The sequence below is a fragment of the Struthio camelus genome, chromosome 23, assembly GCF_040807025.1.
Source record: "Struthio camelus isolate bStrCam1 chromosome 23, bStrCam1.hap1, whole genome shotgun sequence".
Classification (NCBI taxonomy): Eukaryota; Metazoa; Chordata; class Aves; order Struthioniformes; family Struthionidae; genus Struthio; species Struthio camelus.
The window spans coordinates 8,197,065-8,219,563 of NC_090964.1; the positions used below are offsets into that span (position 1 = coordinate 8,197,065).

The window sequence follows — 22,499 nt, forward strand, 5'->3', positions numbered from 1 at the left end:
AAAGTTAGAGACTCAGACATGGGCTCCTCATGGTCCGAATGCCCAGAGCTCTCGGCTAACATGGCACTCGACTCCCTTTTTTCTTGAAGGGAGGGATTTGAGGCACCAGCTTCTGAGACTTCGCTCAGGGAGGCCTCGATCCTTTCTGCAAACTCAGGAAAATTTGGTGGCATGAACGATTTCCACGATCTCCTGTTTACATTCTCTTTCCTTTCAGGATTTGGCCGTCTCCTGGGTGGAGCCGGTGCTGACTTGGAGACATCGCTGCTGAGTTTCAGTGCATCGAAAATGACCCTCTCGTCTAGTTTTTTAGTTTCTGGCGGCCTCGACTCAAACACGTTGGAAGCTCCCAGAGTCCCATTGCTGGATATTGTACTGCCGTCCACCTTGTCCAGGGTGCTTTTGGAAGGCTGGTTAAGCTTTGATCCCTGATCGATTTGCTCGTTAATCCGCATCGTGTCATATATGGACCTCTGGGGGACGTAGCAATCCTCTATATAACCATCCTCTTCCTCTCCCTTCCCCAGGCAAGTGGGATTCTGCCGTAAACAGTCTGGCCTGCTTAGTGGTTTGCCCATGCTTTCTCGCTTAGAGATGACGAAACGACCCCGTTAACCTCTCACCCGCCAGCACAGCAAACACATCGCGAGCAGATCCCAAACGCTCGGTTTCACACTGTAATCCCAAAGGCGACGCTGACCCCCCCAAACTGTACTCCGCACCAGGGAAGCGGCAAGCCACCGAGCCGCCAGCTCCCATCTGCAGCGAGGCTCTTCCCTACGGCCGCGCTCTGCAGCCCGGCCAGCGATCCCAGTGGTCCCGAGCAGCGACACGGCACATCCCACCCCCCAAACCCCTGCCCCGCAGCCAAATAACTCCGTCCGCGCTTGCGTTGTTCAAAAAGATAATGTTCCTCTCTCCTTGCGACTCCGTCAGCAAAAACCATCCGAGTATGACAGCTTCTATTCAACAAATATTCCCAATCATCGTTTGCGAGAGAAGCTGCAGACGAGTTTGAAGCTGTTCATTTATCCTGTGCGTGTCCTTCTTTAATAACAAAGGCACTGCTCTGCCGGGCCCTTCACGTATCGCAGCCCGAGCTCTGAGCGGTTTCTCTCATTTTCCACCCAGCTATAGTCCTGCAAAAGTCCAGCTGGTCTGAATTAGCCTCTCCCCCCGACTCTAGTGTTTTCATTTGAACTAAGCTTGTCAGCGGATATTCGTGCAAGTTTAAACACAGGAAGTTCTTCATTCAGGGCAAACTCGGAGGCTTCCTGTCTCAAAAACATGATGGCATTGTTGTTCCTCTCACCCCACCGGGCTGATCGCGCCGCGACGACCGGAGTCACCGAAAGCAAGCAAAAACCCCCAAAAGAAAGCTAGCTCCTAGCTCGGCGATCCCGGAGCGCTGGCGAACACGCTGCAGATTCCTTCAGCGGCAGACAGAGGAAGGCTGGCGGGGTTCTTTTTTTAAAAAAAAAAAAAAATTAAAAAAAAAAAAGGCTTTAGAACGTATCCAAAAATGGAAAGCGAATAGATCCGCACGATTTCCCCCAAGTTCCCGGCAGGGGGGAAAAAATAAGGGAAAAAAAGAAGGAAAAAAAGAAAAAAAAGCAGCAGCTGCGGCCGGCGGCTGCCCCCGGCTCGCCGCGGCCGGCCCGTCTGCGGCCCCGGCTCCGTCTCGCACTAACTTCGGCGGGGGCTGCCGGCGGCGGCGGGCGGCGGGGGCGGCTCCGCGCCGCCGGGCGCCCCGGCCATGCCGGGGGGGCGGCGAGGCCAGCGCGGGGCCGGCGCCCCGCGGCGGGGGGACGGGAGGGGACGGGACGGGACGGGAGGCGCCGCTCTCGCCCCCTTTTGTGCGCGGCGCGGTGCGGAGCGGGGCTCAGCGGCCGGGCTGGGCGCGCAGGGCGCCGCGCCTCCCCCGCCGCCAGCCCCCGGGCGCCGCGGGCCGCATGACAAGCGGCAGACGCTGCCTTCCTCCTCCTCCTCCTCCTCCTCCTCTTCCTCCTCCGCCAAACTTCCCGCCGGCGGAACAAAAGGCCGGGCTGAAGCAAGGCCGCCGCCGCCGCCGCTCGCCGCCAGCACCGGGCTCCCGCCGCGCTGCCAACTCCGGCGGAGGGAGGGTCGGAGGGAGGGTCGGAGGGAGGGAGGACGGGCGGGCGGGGGCCGGGCCGGAGCGCGGCGGGGCGGGGACGCGGGTGGCGGCGGCCCCCGCCCCGCGCCGCCGGCCGCTCCCCCGGGCAGGGGGTGCCGGAGCCGCCGCCGCCGGGGTCGGGGCCGCGGAGGAGGAGGAAGGAGGGGGGGGCGCCGTCGGGGCCGCCGCCAGCGCCGCCGGGGCCGGGAGCGGCGGGCCGGCCCTTCCCCCGCCGCGCCGGGCTGGCTCCTCCTCCGGGGGGGGAGGCGGCAGCGCGCAAATCCCCCGACAAAGAGCAGCAACGCCCTGGCTCGACGGCGGCCCGCGGCCGCCCCGGCCTCGGCCCCTTTGTCCCGGCCCGGGCGGTGGCACCGGCGGGGGCTGCCCGCCGCGCCCCGGCCTCGGCCCCCGCCGCTGCCCCCGGCGCGCTGAAAGCGGGTCCCGCGCTCCCTTTCCACCAAGCCCCTCCGCCGGCGCTGCCCAGGGGCAGGCCAGAAGCGTTTCCGAAAGAAAAATCAATTGCACAGCGTTTCGTTTTACAGCTCTCCGCTTGCAGCTAGGCAGCCCCCCAGTCTGGGTCAGCCGCTTGTCCCCCCCCTCTCCCCCCCCGCACTTGGGCTTAGGAGATGGGGAAGAGGTGAAAATGCTGCTGTAGGGCTGGGAAAGGGAGGCAGGCTGAACGTGTGAATCACTGTTTTGAAGCGATGCTGAGAGAGAAGTCACAGACTCGGGAGAGAAAACAGGAGGGCTCGAAGCAGCCTCAGCACATCTCTAGGCAACAACCCACCCGAGGCACCGCACACCCCACAAGACACGCTTCCTGCTACTGCATGGCTGAATTATAACAACAGGCTAAAAATAAAAGAGAAGGCCTGACAGGTTCTTAATGCACAAAAGCGTCCAACAGGCGCTAACCTCCCCTAGCACTAATGCTGGAAGATGTTAACCCAGGCCTGCTTGGCTGGTCCCTGTCTTCGCTGTATTGCAACTTCCCAGAAAACCTTCTCGCACTGCCTCGATGAGCAATATATCCACTTTACAGATGAGAAATCAAAGCCGAGGGAGATTAAAGGCCTGATTTTCCGGACGTGCTGCACCTCGACAAGTCCTGGAGGTCAGAGCACGCTGCAGGTGCCTGCTATCTCTAAAAACGTTTCGACTTGCCCGACGTCAAAGAGGAAGCTCAGGGCACAGCCACGAAGCAAACCCAAGTTTCCCGACTCGGCGCCCTCGAGCCCTGCGTTCCCGCGGGCAGCTCTCCGGCACGGCCGTGCCCGCCGCGCCGCACGCAAACGCGCGCGCCTTCCTTCGCTGCAAGGGCAAACTGCTGCAAGCAGCGACTGTGAGACCCTATCCCCCAAGTAATAATTTTCCCTTCTGATAAATGGAAACAAACATTTTGCAAAAAAGGAGATTTTTCAAGGTCTGGAAAGAGAAACACTTGTCAAATTGCCGAAAGCATTCAGCTGAGCTGGCTGAAAACAACGAGAAAGCTTTGGAACCCCCTTTTCTTATTTCCATGATTAAGTATGACCAAAGAAATTTTGTTTTGGGGTGGGGGGAGATGGAGACTTGGCAGCTGTATATATACCAATACAGAGTCCCACCCTGCTAGCACTGAGTGAGAGGTGATCGGAATTAACCACCCGGGAGCGCCTGTAAGTACTCCAATCTGTCCAAGCCGCGTCCTCCGCTCCGAAGTCGGAGCGCTGCAGCACGGCTGCACCGAGGGTCCCGGCCGGCACGGCCGCCTCCGCCGGGCTCGGCTGCCGACGTTTCCTCCGACACGTCCGGAGACCAACCTAGCTCATCTCTGGCACCGAGATTTTTATGCAGCAGGGGGAACAGGTCTTGGTGTGTGCTATTAATTCGATGCAGCTGAAACAACACGGGAAGGGCAGGCTGCACAATTCCAGCTCTAACCCGAAGCCGGCCCGGGCCTCTCCCCCCACTACCACCTTGCCTGCTGCAGCTCTCCCCGGGCAGGACCGTTAGATGCTCGGGGGCCCCTTCCGCGAGGAATTCCAGGAATCCAGCCTGGGGGCGCTGAGGCTTTTTGTTCCACTATAAAGAATGATCTCGATGTGGAACTGCCAGCTTCACAGCCAGAAATTCTTTTCCTATTTCCTCACCAAGTCACGTGCCAAAAGCAAGCCAAGTCTTCCTCTAACGCATCCCCCCCCCCCCCAATCCCTAAAACCATTAGGGAGATATTCGGCGAGCGCTAAAGCCAATTAAAAATCTGCCGTGTCTGGCCTGGAGATTTGAGTTCAAGCTCTAGCAGGTTCCCAAGTCGCAGGCCACCAGGCTTTGAACTCACGAGGAATGCCACTGGCATCCCCCATGGCCACAGAAGTCCCCGAGCGAAGGGTGCTGAGAACTGCAGTCCTCGCTTCAGGGTTTTGCTCCAGCTTTGTATTCGCTACATAGTGCTAGAGAGGGATGGGGCAGGACGGGAAGGTCCCATTTGAATTTTCGTCCTTTCCGATGGCTCTGAACGGCTCTGGTATGTGGAAACCTGCCAGCAGCAATCTCTGTTACTGAAATAAACGGCTGATAGAGCTTCCAGATCCTCAACCCCCAGAGCTCAGAAAAGCGCGGCTCCTCATTTCACAGCTAGCTGGACCCTAAGCGTTTAAGGAGGACAGGACGGACCGAGAGGACCCCATATATGGCTTTTGTTTAGCTAGCAAATCTCCTTTTACCTGCTTCGCTGTGCGCCTGCGTTTTAGCCACGTCTGACTTTGGGTTGCAGCCGGCGGGTGCTGAAGGCGCGCTGGTTTACCCGGGCACTGGGATGCCAACGCTCCCGCTAGCGACCTGCCCGTGGCGACCAGCACAGGTTTTCATCTCAGCTCTTGTAGCTCCTCACCCATCTCCATCTCTCGGTCTCCTCAAGGACGTTTCCACCCATGAGCTCCTGCTTCCTCCCCGCCAAGTCTCCGCTTTGCCACCCATCGAAGCCCCAGGGCAGCGGCGCCTGGGAGCCCTCCCGCACGAGGAGAGGCCGGCCGGCCTCCCCCGGCCTCCTCTCCTTCCGCCGCCCAGAGCCAGCCTCCGCCCTGCTCTTGGCCGTTCAGCGCCCTGGAGCACCAGTCCCACCTCCAGGCCCGTCTGATGTCCGTTTACTCAGAATAAAGCAGCTCTGCTAAAACCCACTCGGAGGGTTTTTTCAGACTTGCTTAGAAACAGTGGAGTTAAAAACAGACCTGCTGGGAAACCTGCTTGGAGCAGGAGCATCTCCACGCGCCTCTCTGAACCCGCAGCTTTCGAGCTCTCCTCGTACGGCCGCCGTCTGCAGCGCGAGGACCGCGCGCCCTCCCCGTCGCGGGGCGACGTCACCCTGTTTACCGCTGCGTTACATCCTGCCGGCCGCTCCAGCGGTTGTTTACGTGGGAAAGCGCTATTTGGAAACCGCTGTATTTTTAGCTTTCTTCTAATGCATCTGAGCAGCTGGAAACGAGGCATCCGCGTTATGGTGACTACCAAAAGACGCCACAGGCAGCTCCAAATCTCTGATCCGCGCACCACCGATGAGCCCGGAGTGCAACCGAGGACCTTCCTCCTCCTCAGACCTTTAATCCTCACCTGGGCGCTGGCTGCCAGCTCCCTCCTGCCCGGCCCTAGGCAAGCCCTGCTCAGCGTTACGCACTCACCCGTCCCTGCCGGACCGATGGCCAAGGGTGGCCGCGGAAGAGCTCCTGGCTTTAGACCGGGCGTTTTGTCCGGATCTGACTCCGCATGGGTTACTGAGCCGGTGGCAGAAGCTGGACTGCTGGGTTCGGACATTATGCCATGTCCAAGCAAGGCAGAGGGAATAAAAACCCGAGTCTCTCCCCAGGCTGACACCAGCTTCTGCCTGGAATTCAGCAGCTTCACCCCTACGAGGGGATTTTTAGCGGGTTTTATCCTAACGGACGGAGGGGTTTGGCCCACGAGTGGCACAGCCCTCGGCTTGGTCTGCAGAGCAGCTCCGATGACGGAGATCTGTTAAACACCCCGATTCCGGGATAAAAGCACAAAGCTGACTCACGCACATTCAAAATCTGCCTTAAAAACTACTTCTGAGGTTTTGAGGGGATTTTCACTGGGCGAGGCGGGGAAGTCATGTTTTTTAAAGCCTTTGCAGCGTTTGTCACAAGTTCTGAGGGCTTGCTTTATCTCCATTTCATTGCTGCTGCTTTCCCTCTCAACTCACTACTTTTGCCAAACCTTGGAAATTGCCGTTTCTGCGCGTTGCAGGTTAGCAGCGCTGCGTGGGCAAGCCCAGAGCTTGCAGCGTGCTGCAGACAATAGCGCCCGGGCTAATCCTATCCAACTGCGCGGGGCCGGTTATTCTTTTATCCCCTCGGCTTACAGCTGACTTCAAACTGATTTCATGTCGGGCCTCAGCCGCCGCACAATCCCCTCTCTTCAAAGCAGGAAGGCGAGGGCTGCTCGGGAGGCAGGGAGAGAGCGTGCCTTTAAAGCAGCGACTTGCCACCTGTAGCCCGTTAATTCGCCGCCAGCCCGCGCTCGCTCTCGCGGGGAGCTGCGGAAGGGAACTTCGGTTTGCTCGATGGGAGGCTGCACCTCCGCTGGAAAAAAGTCTTTCCAAGCAGGCTGAAAAACAACGTCCCGGAGTAGCACGCGCTGCGGTTTTGCCTGCTGAGGGGTGCCGACGCAGCAAGCCCTGCGTTTTCTACAAGAGTGCAAGAGCCCCATCTTAGCCCTTTCCCTGCAAGGCAGCTAACAGAGACGCTGGTACAAATAATTCCCCCGAACGAAGCCTGGAGCCCGCGTGTAATCCGGGCAACGCGACCCTGCCCTACAACACGGGCCGCTGCCTTCACCGCGGGGACACTGGCGCTCCCACGATGGCCCGTTCATGCGCTTCCCACCCAGGGAGCAGGAAAAGCCCCCCTGAACCAGCCCTGGAATAATCCCGTTTGGGACCGAGCGCTCGAGGTAGAGCCACCTGCCGGGGCGGCAGGTCCTCAGAGCCGGGGGGCTTGTTTGGGGACAGGGGAGGTGCAACCTGGCAAAATGCCCATTTTTAATCCTCAGTTGCCCACTTTTCCCACAAATACCCCCGTGTTGCTAAGGGGCCTGAATGGAGTCCAGCAGGGATAACCCTGGGTGGCACCGGCAGAGTCAACGCCTGCAGGGTGGGAGACGGGGAGGTCTGGCCACCCCGGGGCGCCTGCAGACGCTGCGCCTTTCCCAGCGCTGCCCGGAGCCCGGGACAGCAGGGAGTGCCGAGGGACGGAGCGATGAATAAACTGCTCCGGAGTCCCCTTAGGAAGTGAGGTAAGTGCGTTAGCATCCAGAGAATCCTTTGGATGGGAGACATTTTAAATCGCTCCTTCGGCAGAAGAGTTGGCAATCGCTCTTTAAACGCCACGGTGACTAATCCAACGTCCGAGCTGCTCTCCAGCATCCAGGCTTCATCTGCTCTAGCCTGAACAGTTACAGCTGCTCCCTTTGCTCTGAAAATAAAGAGGACTAGTTTGGACACCTTGGGATGATGGGAAAGTCCCGTAGCAAGAAGAGGGGAGCTGGACACACCCGTTACCATTGCAGGATACACGCTTCCCTGCAGAGCCCTGGACACCATGTCTCACCTCTGGACAAGGAGCACCTGCACCCCGGCCGGGGCCGGGCTCACCTCCCTCCCCTGCTCAGCCGCGTTGGACAACGGCTTCCCGTCTCCTTCGCCCCTCTGGGAACTCAGCATTCCTGCTCTGATGCAAAGCTGGTATTTTTAGTATCTCCTGGAAACACTGCAAAGTATCAACACCACCAGTTAATGAACCCTCCTCTGCAAGAGGACATTCCTACGGCCATCTCCCTCCACACAGGCCAGCTGAGACCTGGCAAAGTGACCAAAGCATGTGCGAGTGGGTGGTTTTGGAACCGTGACCCAAGCTGACTCCTGAAAGAAACGGCTGGATTACAGCATAATTGTTTTAGGGCAAAAAAAAAAAAAAAAGTTATGATTTGGTCATTCTCAGCAGCTCTCAGTTGAATTTACTCTGGTTCTCAGCTTGCACTGAGAAGCCAGGTTCTGCTCAAGAAAAAGCGCTGTGCGTTTTCTGCCTTCCCGCTGACAAGTCAAGGTCAAAACTCATCAATGGCTTTTTGATGAACCAGCACACACCAGCAACGCTGCCTTTGGGGAGGACGAGGTGCAAGCGCGCGTTTTGCTCTTCCTCTATTCCAGCGAAATTTATTTCCAAAGAATGGGAAGGCCACGCACTGCAGGGGCCACTCGTGCTCAAGTGTCTCTTCTGCAACCACATTTATTTCCAACGCTCCCGATTAACAGATTAGAAGTCCGTACAGGCTACGCCACTCACATACCACTAATGTTTTTTCAGGTCTGTTTTGACAACTTGCCGCAGCCAGGTCCAGTGTCAACCCTCTCGATGGTGACCCGGTGAAGATCACACGCTGCCCGGCAGAGTCCAGGCAAAACTATCTCCCTTCCACTCCCCATTTATCAGCATCTTCTCCAACTAGGGAAATGGTGCCTTTAAGACCGCTCAACAGCTGTGAGAGAGGAGGCATTTTCGCTTGTGTTGCTGATGCTCAAAATACTAGCCAGAGATACTTTAAGTAGGTCTGGAAAGCGTTCAACGAGAAGACACCATCGTGCAGCCTGTCCCCGCTCCCAGCCCAGTCCCCCCCAGCTGCTCCGAACTGGACGACTCCAAGGAGCCACACGCATTCCTTCGCGGTCATATAAGGGTTAAAAATACCACCCGCGGGGCTGCGAGATCAGGAGAACAAGTGGCAGATTGTCCCCTCCCTGGCCCATCAGGGGCACCGCGGACGTGGGATGGGAACCCACCGCCCAGGACGGCGGGTGCTGAATTACCGCCGAAGCAGCCCACCAGCCCCGCGCGCAGGGGGAACGCGGGGCCGGGTGCGAGGGCACCGCCTGCAAGCCCGGTAACGCGCTGCCTCGAGGAATACCGCGTCGAGTATAAATACCTGGACTCATCAGCTCCCGGCTTCATTTATGCTCTCAAGTTCAGACTTGCAACCCCGACACGGGCTACGGGTTTTCCTCTGCTGCCTGCACACCCGTGACACGGGCCCCGCGGCCGGCACGCGCCGGGACACCCCGCCGCGGGGGCCGAGCCCTGGGACACGAGGAGACGGGTGAAAGGCTGCTAGGAAGCAAGAGCGCGAGATGCCATCCCCGCGAGCGAGGGACCTCGCTCTTTCCCAGTCGGCTGAGAAACGTGTTTGGCGAACGCAAACGGGAGGAAGAGCATCAGGAAACGGTTTCTTTTCCCAAGCAGCTTCTCCTTCCATTCGCGCGCGTTTAAACCTACAGCAGTGCGAGGAGGACGCGCAAGAGGTCCTCTTCATGCAAGAGCTCACGCTTCAACTGCTGGCTCCTGCCAGAGCCAGGCCCGGAGGCAGCTGCGGCGGCCCCGCTGCGGCTGGGCGCACGCGGGGACATAGCCTGGGGCACGCAGGGGACAGGGCCCATCGGGACGGACGGCAGCTTCTCGGGAGCAAGGACAGAGCTCCCGCCTCGAGGACCGGCCCGGTGCACCCCGCACACCTGCTCACACAGTGCCACGTTCAGGCTAAGAGTACCTTGATCTGCTGTTTTCGGATGGGGGACGTGATACACCTCGGCTCCGCCGGGCGCCGAAGGTCACGTCCCTCGGCTTACCGCCTCCGCTCGCAAGGAAGCGGCGGCCTCGGGCATCACCCAGCACCCAGCCAAGGAGAAGCCCAGCTCTGCCCGCAACTGCTCCAGGAGAAAATCACGCGAGCCCCGGGAGCCTCAGCCGCCGGCTTGCTAAACCGGGGCCAACTCCTCCGGACGGGCTTCTGCGCCCGGCGGCGCCAGGCGAACGCTGCTGGCAGCGGCACGCGCGACCGCGCCGCTGAGCCAGCTTCCCATCCGCAAGGCCGGGAGAAGCCAGGGAGTCATAAACAGCACACCGGAGAAAGCAGCCTTCCTCCCCGCTCCGAGGGCACCGGCGGGCGGGCGGCAGCGGCCCCATCGCTCCCTTTCCCGCGGCGGAGCGGGGAGGACCCAGCGCAGAACGAGAACGAGCGGCACCTGAAACGGGCAGATGACTCACGCGGCTTCGCTCCCCAGCTGCATCACCGCTCCTGGGATTTCTCCCTCCCCCCTTTTCCTTTTTTTAAGCAGACAAAGAGGGTGCTGCAGGCCCCGACAACCTGACCCGCTCGGAAATAAAATGGGAACGCGTCTTAAGTTATTGCTGTCTAGGGATTCTCCCTCCCCCCTCTCCCATCCGCCAGTATGAAGCCTTTATTGGCATGAAGCAGCGTTGCCTAAGCGCAGCGCGTTGAGCAACTCCGGTTTCAAATAACCTCCCCAAAAGACTCGCGGCAGGAGGAGGGAAGGCGCGGAGCGAGGTGGCTTTTCTTGCGCACGGGTTAACTCTCGTCCCGTCTTTACCGAACCCTTCGCGGCCACCGGAGCGGCAGCCGGAGGACTCCTCTCCTCCTCCAACTCGCTCCCTAGGTTGCTACAGGAATTTCTCAATAACTCAGGAGGGGAAGGAAGAAAAAAAACCCAAACAAATTGGAAAGTCCTTTGTTGCTGCTAAGCATCGCTGCTGCGAGTTCATTAATTCGGTGAATAGTGTTTCATTAGCACACTGCAGATTTGTCTCCCCATGGTCTCTTCCAGCAGAAGAGACGGACAAACAGCTCGAGATGATACTCTGCTTCCTGCTCCCTGTCCCGGCAAACCCGCGAGGGTCCGGTACCGCGCTTGGCCTGTGCTAGCTCCCCCCGGCCGACCCCGTCGTGACGCCCTTCGGCGGCACCCGCGCTGCACCGGGGGCCTCTCGGAGCCAGAGACTGGTTCAAAAAGTACGGATTTTCCCCATCCTTTTTAGTTTGGGTAAGGGTGGGGTTTAATTATTACTCAGAGGCAAGATCACGGATAAAAGCTGCTGCATGTGCCAGCTCCGGCAGGTCCCGGCTCGCAAGCATTCCTGCACCGCACGCAAACAGTGCACGGGGATGCTGGGCAAAAGCGTTTCTTTAGTTACGGGGCGGGGGGGCGAGTATCGGCACCGGGAGGGGATGCCGCGTCGGCTCCCCGTTCGCCCCAAACCCAGTCGCCTTCTGGGGTGCAAACCTCTGCCTGCCCCGTTCAGCCGACCGCATCCGCCCCCCCGGCCGCTTCGAACACGCAAGCCATCATTTTGCTATGCTATGTCAACAAGTTTGATGTTTTCTCTCAGGTTTCAATTAGGTGAAGTTGTTCAGGCCCCTGCAGACGTTATTTCTGGACTCTCAGTGCACCCTGGGAAGGGAAGGCAGCTTGCCCAATTTCTGCTCTAATCTTCATCATGAGAAGGCAACCGTTTCCCAGAAACGCGGAAGCGCTCAGACACGCTGCTTTTGGAAAAGCAAAGCATCTTTCATTTCCAAGCATCACCCTATGCTGCAGGAAGCCTAAAAGGCTCCGGTAACACCCTGCACCCAGGGAGCACGGCGTGGCTGGGTGAAGCTCTCAGCTTTGTAGGTGAAATGTGGGGACTTCAGAAAACACCCAGAACTAATAGTACGAACCAAAGAGGGTCCAGCTCACAATTCAACATTGTCAGTGCTAAATAGCAGACAAGCCTTGAAACCCAAGTTCAAAATCCATTGCGTAAGAAGATAGTTTGGGAGCAAGCAAAAGAGAGCTCGAGCATGGTTAGAGTAAGAGGCGGAGGCCAAGCTACCCAGGCACTGATCTCTTCCCAAAAAACACTGACGAATTTGATTCTATTGGCTTCCTGAGGCCCAGACCGCCGGATGCTCTTTGGACAGACCAGCCAAGCCCACGCCGGGGGCTTTCTGGCACCACCACTACAAAATAACAACCCCTCTCTTCTTCTAGAGCCTGCAAACGAAGACCAGCCTCTTCTGCCACCGAACGGCATAAATGGCTTTATTCGAAGCACAGTATTATTTTCGCAGTCTTTAGGGAGGAACGGCTGTAATTTGAGGTCTGTTGCTGGTACTCGAGAGAGGGTAACAAAAAAGCGTTGCCTCTTGAGCGGGACCCGGCGTCCCGTGTCCCTGCCGGGGGAATTCTGCTGTTTGCTAAACTGAATCAACATAGCTGTTACGTGTAGTAACATTTCCACTGCAGCTCATTTGACTTCAGTCATTAAAATTTAATATTGCAACAAGCTTTGAGAAAACGAAGCTGACAGCGGAGGCAAGAGAGGAAAAAACCGCCCGGGCCTGAATGCTGCTATGAGGAGCTCTCGGTGGTGGCTGTTTCGTGTCGTTCCCGCAAAGAGCCCAGCTCAGCTGCGCCACGCTCGCGGGGACACAGCACAGCGAGAATTTTCAAACTTTTAGTGCTCTTTTATTAAAAACAAAAAAACACATCCTCCTCCAAGAAGCACACACGGGTTTACTGCTTTCACAAGCAACGTCAAGTCAGTCCGGTTTTCTCTCAAGTGAAATCATACGTGGTACGTTCCTGCAATATGTAATCCCATGCTGGAACGCTCCGGCCGGTGCTAAACCTTTCCGATGGAGCCGAAACGCGCTCTGGGCAGGAGGGCTGCGCTCTTCCATCACGCTCACGCAAGAGGCGATGCCGTTGCAGAGCGTATCCGCATCGCACAGGAAACAGCAAGCGCTCCCAGCTAACCTGGGTTTGCCGGTACAGATCGACCCCACAAAGCAGCGATGGGAATAAAGGAACTCGGGCTAAACTCAAGCTGAAGACCAAGAGTTAAAGATCAGGTTCCTTCGCTCTCTCTGGCAGCTTAATGCAAGCTAAAAACGTATTATTTTATTTGCAGCACAGCTGTATCTAACGCGATACATCAGGGTGTCCATATATGCACAGGCTCTGAACCACAGAAATGCCTTTCAGCTGTGCTCGATCTCACCAGAAAGCTCAGGGATAAACGAGAGGACCTCTTCCAGCCTGCTTTCTCACAATCCTCCCCTCCGTGCACGCACGCTCAGCGAACCGCAACACCTCCGCTGCAAACCAGGCTCCCCCGGGCAAGACCCGGCAGCTGCTTCCCAGTCTCCTTCCTACACGCGAGAAACTCGACTATGCAGAGCATTTACACCAGGCTCGTCTCTCCCCAGAGCCAGCATTAGGACCTCCGCGACCTTAGAAAAGGGGTTGGGGGGGACAGAAAAGAAATGCATGGGTATCAGTTCTCCAAAAGTTAAGGGTTTGTTGCAGGCTGTTCTCTCTTGTGGCAAGTTTGAAGGGTGTTTGTAGACGGGAAGAAAAAATATATGGGATGCTTCAAGTATAAATTGCTTCCGAAGTCATCTGTTCATGGCCTCAGAGTCAGAGCCTTCAATATATCTTCTTTATTAAAATCTGGACACAATGAGCCCAGAAGTGCCCACCTTTGTCAGGGTTGCATTGGCAACTCGCTTGGAGCCCTGGGGCCATGCCTAATTTGCATCTCATTTACACAGATGTTCATTAAAATTAATGCTTTAAGACATAAAACCTTCCCACATTTGAGCCTTCTGGACCGACAGATCAAAATTGCTTCTGGAGATCCCCAGCAATCAAATTCCCTGAATGATGAGCTCTGCCTTCCACATGCACGTCCAAGGAACACATCTGGAGACCTTATTCCCCAAACTGAAAAGCTGCCTCTGGCCCTCATCAGACACATTGTGCAAGCATCTTTTTTTGCGATCCAAAAAAGAGACAGTTTTGACACTGTCCACTAGCAGCCAATATTAGACACTGAGGAATAAAAGCCAGCATGACCAAAAAAAAAAAGCCCTCGCCCAAGCAGTGCAATCGCTTGTGTGCAAGGAGGTCGAGGCAGAAGATCTGCAGCCACACCAAACCTTGCTGCTTCGCAGTTCCTAGGGCTGGAGAGGAAACCTACGGGAGCAAGACCCAGCTGCGAAGCTCTAGGAGCCGCTGTGCATGGCTGTGTTTCAGCTTGGGAACCAAAGCGGGGACCCGGGAACCAGAGCGCGCCACCGTAGCTCAGCATGGAGGGAGACCACCGCGGCTCGCGGCCTCCGGGGTGGCAACGCAGCTCGCACACGCGGATTCTTCCTTTCATCGTTTTCCCTTCCCATGAGCTCAGCGAGCGCTGGACCGGCGCGATGCCCTCCCCCACGGTGAAATCCACCTCCCGCTCCCAGCCTCGTGGGCAAGCCACCAACCCGAGCGCTGGTGCTAGCGCTCCGGGCGTCTCCAGCCCGGCCACGGCTCCCACGGCCGCTCGGCTGCCGGCCACCCGCGGAGCGGCTCTGGGACCCACGGCCGGGTTCGCTCCGCTCTCAGGGCTGGTTCGCCGCTGGTGGGCTGTGCTCTCGCCCCGCTTCCCTGCCAAATTTTGCAGCAGTCTTCAGGGAGGAAGGTCACTCAGCACCGTAACACGAACGGTTTAGAGAGAAGTGTTTGCTAAGCGGTTTTTTTTTCCTACTCTGCTGCATTCCCTGCTTTCCCCAAAGCCCCAGCCAGCCTGTGCTGCTGCTCTCCCGCCCGCGCGTTCACCGCGGAGTAGAGACGATCTCTGCTCGCAGGTTGCGAAGCCCGTCCACGCGCAGACTGAGAGCTGGGACAGCAACTTCCCTCAGAGAGAACCGTAAGACGAGGCTTGACAAATAGCTGCTGTGCAACGCTCGTGACTCGTGCAAAGGTGTCTGCCCTCCGGACGAGCTGTTCACGGAGGGAACGTCAGTAGGTAACGGTCATTACTCCGTTCGCCTTTCTAGCTCTTCCCCACTTTATTTGCAGCCATTGCATAGCAAAGCCTTAAAATCACTACCACGACTTTCATTTTTCTGCTAAGCTTTCTGCAGACAAAGACCCCAACTGCACCAGGTGGCCTCAAAGGCTAACGAGCGACTCCTGATAAGGATACTTCCTCCCCGTCACCCTGCCACCAGCTCGTATGGCCACGGCCACTGTTGTCTTAAAGGGTCATCTCTGAGGTCACTGAGATTTAGACCGTTTTGCAACTGCCAAGATCGAGCAAACTGCAACGAGATTGCATTACATCATCATTTCTAATGAGAGCTGCTCAGCCAGGAGCAATCCCTTTCTACGCAGGAAAGTGGCACTGCTTATATCGATCAGAACCTCCTTTTTGGATGTATTTGTTCCAGGCAACTGTGTGTGGTCTTTTTTGTCTTTTGTTTTTCCCCTAACGATGAAGTTAAATCCCTCCCAAACAACGCAAGTTAAAAATCAAGAGACCGCCTAACACAGAGGCAACGGCAATACGATCAGATGAGTTTGAATTCGCCCCGTGAGTAATATGCCCAAACTCTTCCTCGGATAGGCAGCCCCCAAGCAGAAATACCTTGTCCTGGTTCACAGAGCTATTAAAAAATGGAACGGGATCAATTAGCCATGTGATGAAAAGTAAATGGCTGTAAAAGTGCCTCCCCCCCAACACCTATTATCACCAGGATACAAGCAGCAAGATGTAAATCAGTCCAATCATCAGCTACAGAGCAAATCAGTAATAGAAGTTTCACAGCAAGAGAATTTCTAAGCAGTATTAATGCAATTAATGTAGTGTAACAGCGTGACCCGACACCGTAATACTGTATAGAAATCAAGCACACTAGAATCCTTTTTCACTAAAGGTTTCATGCAAGCCTGGATGGCCTCTATCAGTTCCTTGCAGGAAACTTGAAAAGCCTACAGCAAAACTTAGCTTTGCTTTGGCTTTATTCCCTGTGCGCATCTCTTCTCCCACAGTTTATCTGTGGCTTTATTTGTACTCAAGGACCCAACAGTGGAAGTGTGTGTCCCAGGTGAAGTAAATGACAAGCCAAAATGCCAGGCCAGGTAGAAAGACCTGCAGGATGATCTGAGGTGGACTAGACTCTCAGATGATGCCAACTTACAGTTCAAACAGACTCAAAAACATTCCTCCCTCTTCAAAAATCTAAATACCAAAAATCTCTAAAAGCCATGAGGTATTAGCACTCTACCATTAGAGCACTGCAAGGAGAACAGCTGTTTTTTCTCCCGTCACAAAATCTTGTCATACGTTTTCATCACAGATTATCAATTCCAGTGGTTGATTTTACTTTCTCCAAAGCAGAGGATATTCTACTGCACCAAACAATGACGTCGCAATAGCTTCAAGAACATAAGTCTTCAACGAAGGGCCACGACACTAGACAGACCTTTAAACATCAAATACCACTTAAGAAATGTCATAGCATAAAGACTTACCTTGAAGTCCGCCAACTGCTGGTTGATGGTTTCCACCTCTGTGCCCACCACCCACTGCAACGCCTCGTTCTCCTCTGCTGCGGTTGTCATGTGGGTCAGCTCTTTCAGCCTGCTGTAAAAGTCCTCGACACGAGACAGTGTCGTTTCTACCTGCTCTTGATGGTTCTTGCCTCTCTCGGTCAGTTTGCTGCACTGTTTATTTAGTGTCTCCAGTTCACGTTTCAGTCCTAATAAATCAGGGCTCCCTTCGTCCTCTAGCATTTTCTTACATTCATTTTCAGAAGCTTCAATGTCAGACTTCAGCTGTTGAAGTTTGCCCAGGAAAATACGAACATCCTCTGCTTGAGACTGAAGGCTGTCAGAGTCTCTCCCGATGGGGCCCATGCTGTCCAACTCATCATCAAGATCTGCCAGTTGAGAAAACATCTCCCTGACCCGATTATTGAACTGGCCGATCCCTTCAAGCTTGTTTTCCATGAGCGTACAGCAATCATTTACTTTCTGCTTCACAGCTTTGAAGTCCTGCTGAGCCACCTCAGCTTGGCATAAGAGCTGGGAGCAGTCAGACCCATCTGGGGCATCCTCTACTAGTCCTTGAGTGAAGTTTTTCAGATAATCCACTTGTGGCTCAAGGGCCTGCAGCACCTCCTGCTGTGCTCTGAGCTTCTCCAAGTTCTTGTTGCTGCAGGCTTGTGGCCCTAGCGCATCGTAGATCTCCAGCTGGTGCTTAGCCCCTTCTAGCTTCTTCTCAATGTTCTTGAAGCTCTCTTGAAACTCCTTGAGCCTCTGTGACATTTCTTCAATGGAGCCTGTCTTGGCTTGCAGCTCTTCTGTGATGGCATCCATCTTCTGATTGATCCCAGCCTTCTCATCCCGAACATCATCCTCATCGGTTTGAGAAGCGTCTATTAGGATGTCGGCAGCACTGTTCAGCATCTCCAGCAAGGATCGGCGCTTCTCTACATCACTCAGCAAAGCCTTTGATCTCAGAAGAGTTGCCTCCAGCTGCACAGGATCCAGAGTTACTTCCAGCTCCGACATCTTTGCCTTACAGTCCTCCACCCAAGGGAGGAGGTCCTCTGTGTGTCGTTGGTACTTTTGAGCCTTCTGCAAACAGTCCTTGAGCTTGGAGTGTCTATCAGCAACCTGTTTGCTGAGCTCTTCCCAGTGTGTTTTGAGGCTGACCAACTGGTTTTGCAGAATAGTCTTTTCCTCCCCAGGCTGGACAGAAAGCAGGAAAGATTCTCCCTCGGCTACAATCATCTCATAGGAGCCACTGTGTTGGTTGAGGCTCTTCTGGAACTCTTCTTGTTCCTGAATTTGGCTCTGCAGCCTCTCCAGTTTAGCAGAAATAGGTTGGCTCTGAGCTTGCTGGCAGAGCTTGTCATCTAGCCAGGTCCTGAGTTCATCAAACATATGCTGGAACTGCTGGGAACTTGCAAGTGCAGTCTGCAGTCGGTTCATCCGGTCGGCTGAAATGGAAATAAGATTAGAACGCGACAATTAAGCTGGAATCAAATAAGCAAAGTGCAATCATCTTATATCATCTCAGATGCACTAACTGTGTTTTGATTAACAGGAAGGAGCTCTTTCCATTGCATCACTAGCCTTTTTGTTCACTGGTTCATGAATTTCTTAAGAATTAGTAGGTAATGATAATGCAGCAGAGTCAGTTCTCCTGACTAATATCTAAATGCAACCTCTTGGGAACTAGAAGGGGCATCCCAGGATTAGAGGGTGACCACTGTGTCTTCTCTGCTCTCCATTCTGAAGTTAGGGCCCAGGTTTTTTTCCAAGCACAGCACGAGCCACACTTCAACAAGCCCCCCTGGCTTCCTGAAGAGCTACATGCTGTGCTTTCAGTACCAGGACTAGACACCTCTGCACATGCTCCAGGCCTTTCACTCGAGGATGCCTGGAGCGAGACATCCTCCTGTACTTAGTGCCATGCAAAACACCCATGTGGCGCTTGAGTGAAAAGGAGTCACCTTTCCCCTATTAGTCTCACAAACCTAATGATGGGAGTGCCCTTTGGTAAAACAGGGAGAGGAGCTGGACATCCCAATATCTTATAACTAACTTCTCCATGCTGTCTCACCTGCCAGGTCTTCCAGCCCTTTGAGAGGAAGCGCCACGGTCTCCAAACGTTTCCTTAACTCATCTTTGAGATACTGCTCCCCAATCAGAACAGACAGGTCATCACAGAGGGTCTGAGCCTCTGCGATCTCCTCTTCCAGCTGCTCTAGGTCAGAGCGGATCTCACTGGTTTCCCCCAGCTGCTGTTTCACAGCATCAGGCTGCGTGCTGATGGCAGACTGGCTGCTCAGGCGCTGCCCAACCGCCTTCACCTTCTCAGACAGGCCCTGGAGCAGTTCCTGGTACTGGGTGCTCTTCACTATGGCTTGGTCAATTTGGCTGGAGCGGGAGTTGAGGCGTTCTGTTAGCTCAGACCATTTCTGATTAACCCCTTGGAGCTCTTCCCGCACCTGGTTAGTTGATGGAGAAACATCTCCAGGGCCAGTTAAGATGCTCTGAGCTGCCTGGTTGAGCTGCTCATGCTGTTGTCTGCGAGCTTCAAATTCCTTCAGCATAAACTGGAACAGAAATAACACAAAAATGTTTGCATAAAACTGACAGCTCCGAGTACACACAGTCAAAACAAACCAGACCTCCAGGGGCTTTATCCAGCCCACAGAATCACTAGGAACAAACCAAGACACGCCTGGGCAGGACAGCGAGTGGGCAGGGGAGATCGCAGTTTACTGTGACCTTACAACTTTAAAACCTGGGAGGGGTCTGTGATTCTAGCAATAAAGTACTTTGCTCGCTCTCTTTTATGTCCTCCTGCTGTGTAATGCAACATCAACCAGTTAGATGAGAAGCAAATCTAATTATGTTAACCGGGGCGTTTTATTTTATGATGTGGCCAGTTACAGACATGTTAGGGTTTGGGAGCACTAGGTGCAGACAGCGCAGGCTGCCAGGCGGCGCCCCAGGCGAGAGCAGCAGCATTAACGAGTCCTGCCGAGCATCAGCGCAGGTCTTTTTAAAGCAATTTCACTCTCCTACAGGGGCCAAGTGAGTCAGTGACGAGTCAGTCCAGTGCAGGGAACCGAGCTCGAGCACTGTGCCCATTTCAACTCATTCACCGCAGTTTGCACTCAGCAGGGTTTGCAGGATTTGTGAGAAGAGATCCTAGATCTGTAACTGCGCAGGCTGCTCTCCCGCTACTCACTGCGTGGCAGAGCATTTGCAGAGCACTTTTATGGCAAGATAAATAATCTAGTAGTCAGCAGAGGTTTGCATTTTCCTCCTCACACAGAAACATTCACAGCTTAAGCCTTAAAGCCTGCAATTTTCCACTTCAGATACCAGAAGAGAGTCCCTCCTTCCTCATCCCTAAACCGCCAAGAAGATGTGCGCCCAGCTCCCGGCTCACCTGGACCTGCTGCTTCTGTGCGTTCAGCATGTTCGGGTCGATGGAGAGGGGTCCCAGCACGCTCATCATGAGCTCCTTCTCCAGGAGCCAGGGGCGCAGCTGTGCTTCGGCAGCCTGGAAGCTGGCCAGCTGGTTCGCCGATTCCTCCAGCTTCTGCTGCCGCTCGGCTGTCGCCTGGTTGGCTCTTGCCCACCTGCAATCTGAGGAAACGGCTGCGTTGGCAGTGGTCGCGCCACCCGCCAGCCTGCCCCTCCACCCAGAAGGCTTTTCACTCCCTCTGTGATTCATCTGTCGGGGGAAACCTCCACAGCTTTTCAAGAAAACTAGCGTGGATCTATTCACTCTCAATCTAATAAGCCATTATCCATTTCTAATGCTGGTGTGGTCTTGGGGCTCATAGAAAAACCTTGCAATCAGGATTTTTGCATTCTAATCTCTACTGCTGTGAGCTGGTCTGACCTTGGGTAAGCCATTTCACATCTCTGGCTTAGACACCAGCTCCATTAAATGAGGATACTCTCATGTGTATCAGACCTCAAACAACACATTCAGATTACTTGGACAGAGAACTCCATAAAGGTGTTCCTGCTATTTCAAAGAAGAGAATCTCTGGACTTCTTTTTAAATATATAGCCTTGTTTAGTCAACATTTAATTACCTAGGATATCTTTACTAACGACTAGAATTTTCTATCAAGCAGTGAAGCTTTTCCTCAAAGTAATCAACTCGTGTCACTAACGCTGTTTTTTCTTTCTTTTTAAAGAAGTAATTTAAGGAGGCAAGCCTTTAAAATATACATCCATCATAGAGATTTCATTAATCATGACAGCGCTCGGCTCAGGAACACCTTGTACACCAGACAGCTTAGAGATAAGTTCGCTATTTACTGAATTCTAATTAGAAGTGACTCTGCTCTGCTGTGACTTTGGAGCTGTCCTGCAATCCTGGATTGCTCCTAATGCGATGTTTCAGGACAGAAACCTCTTCAAGTCCTTCAGGCACTTACTCAGGTCTTCCTGCATCTTCTTCCAATTTGCTGCTTCTGGAGAATCTGGATATTTCTCCAGCAAATCAGAAAGTGCTTCCTTTACCTTCTGGATCTTCCCTGAATTCTGTTCCAATTCAGCCAGGAAGGCCTGGAAAATAAATCATTTGCATTTCTTAAGATACAAAGAAAAGAATAAAATCACTCAGTAGGAACAAAGTAGCAGCTAAAAACTGGAGTTGAACAACTTCTGTTCTTTGCACTTCAGGAGAACCATTTCATTTTATTAGCAGTATCATCGGCTAACTTGGCTCCAAGAGCAGAAGAAAGGATAGAGAATTGCTTTCCAAGAGAAGCTGGAGTGACCCATCAACAAGGGCTGTAGACAAGCTTCCCTTTCTCTGAGTCAAATGCCTGTAAGCAATAGGTCTGAAACCCGAAGAGGTTGAAGCACACCATGAGGCTTCCTGCTCCTTGGACCTGCCTGCGCTCCCTTCTTGCAAAAGCCAAGGACAGATTTTTGTTGCTCATACTTTTAACCTTGATGCAGTAAAGTACATCTCCAAGAAACTTTGGGCCACGATGCTAAGGTCCCACTTTCACTCTTGGGGAGAAGTTACCTTGTTGTGCTCAGCCTGGGCTCTCATCGTCTCTGTCTTGGTAGGCGAGGAAGAAGCCTCCAGCTCAGACAAGGTCCGTTCCTTCGATTCCAGCCACTTCAGCATCGAACTTGCCTCCTCCTGCACTTCTTGCATCTTCTCCAGCATAGCCGAGAGCTGCTGCTGGCGTTCCCGCAGCGCCACACCAAGGCCCTCGTACTGCTGGTTCACGTCCGACACGTCACACTGGATTTCTGTCAGATCTAATTGCAAAAACAACAGCCTGAGATGAGGAACGTTGCCTGCGTTGACACTCATAACCTGGACGATCAGGTACTAACCTAGCCCTGGGCAGCTGCAGCCTGCCAGGCCCCATGGTTGCACTCCCACCCTCCTGTCTGCCCGAGACCAGCAATGTCAGGTTATCATCACCTGCCATGCCACAAGGGCTCTTCCACTTGCATCACATATAGACATTGACAATTTGCAAACAAAGCAAATGCCTTCATATTCGTGAGACTGATGCAAGCTGAGCCCCACTTTTCCTGTGTCAGTGCTAATACAGTGTTAAATAATTTGACACCAAAATATAAAGCCATTTTTATGCACCTATTATCTCGTTGAACCAGTGAACTAACAGCAGATAACGAGGAATAATTAAAATTGCACTTCAGATCGGTGGTGTTCTAATCCCTTCGAACCAATAAATGTAATTGCAGGCCTTAAAATGATCTCCCATTTATCAGCTCTTAACACCATCTGACGGGGTGTCAAGGCGTTGTCACTCCCAAAAGCTGCCTTCCATCCTGCCCATCTCTGTCCTTCAGCCTGACCTATATCCTCAATCACAGGCACCTGCGCGTCCCACACCGTGACTCTGGCTACCGCACGGCGCTGCTGAGAGTTAGGAAGCCCATTTGCAGGCTCATTTCCCTTGCTATGGGATGCCGGTGTCACATTGCAGTTTATGTCTCATGGATGAAAATGCACACTGCTGCCAACGGGCACAGACGAGACAGACAGGGACGCAGCGGCGCGGCCTCTACGCAGCACAGCGGGGACGGCGGTCTCACCTTTGCAAGTGTGGTATCCGTTCACACTGCCTACCGACCCTCCCAGCGCGGGCAGCACAGAACCTGAGCAGAGGGGACGGGGAC

The 22,499-nt window shown here is 54.4% G+C and overlaps 1 protein-coding gene across 14 annotated transcripts in view; it reads right to left on the reverse strand.

The window, feature by feature from the left end:
* Positions 1-22,499, reverse strand: part of MACF1 (microtubule actin crosslinking factor 1) — a 160,091-nt gene that overhangs the window by 45,609 nt on the left and 91,983 nt on the right. For all 14 annotated transcript variants that reach the window (XM_068917710.1, XM_068917708.1, XM_068917709.1 and 11 more), the window contains 6 exons: positions 22,416-22,478; positions 21,364-21,605; positions 20,765-20,894; positions 19,759-19,958; positions 18,418-18,913; positions 16,320-17,791 (listed from right to left, as the gene is read on the reverse strand). In XM_068917710.1, the coding sequence (XP_068773811.1) occupies positions 16,320-17,791; positions 18,418-18,913; positions 19,759-19,958; positions 20,765-20,894; positions 21,364-21,605; positions 22,416-22,478 (2,603 nt within the window). The remainder of the gene's footprint in view (positions 1-16,319; positions 17,792-18,417; positions 18,914-19,758; positions 19,959-20,764; positions 20,895-21,363; positions 21,606-22,415; positions 22,479-22,499) is intronic.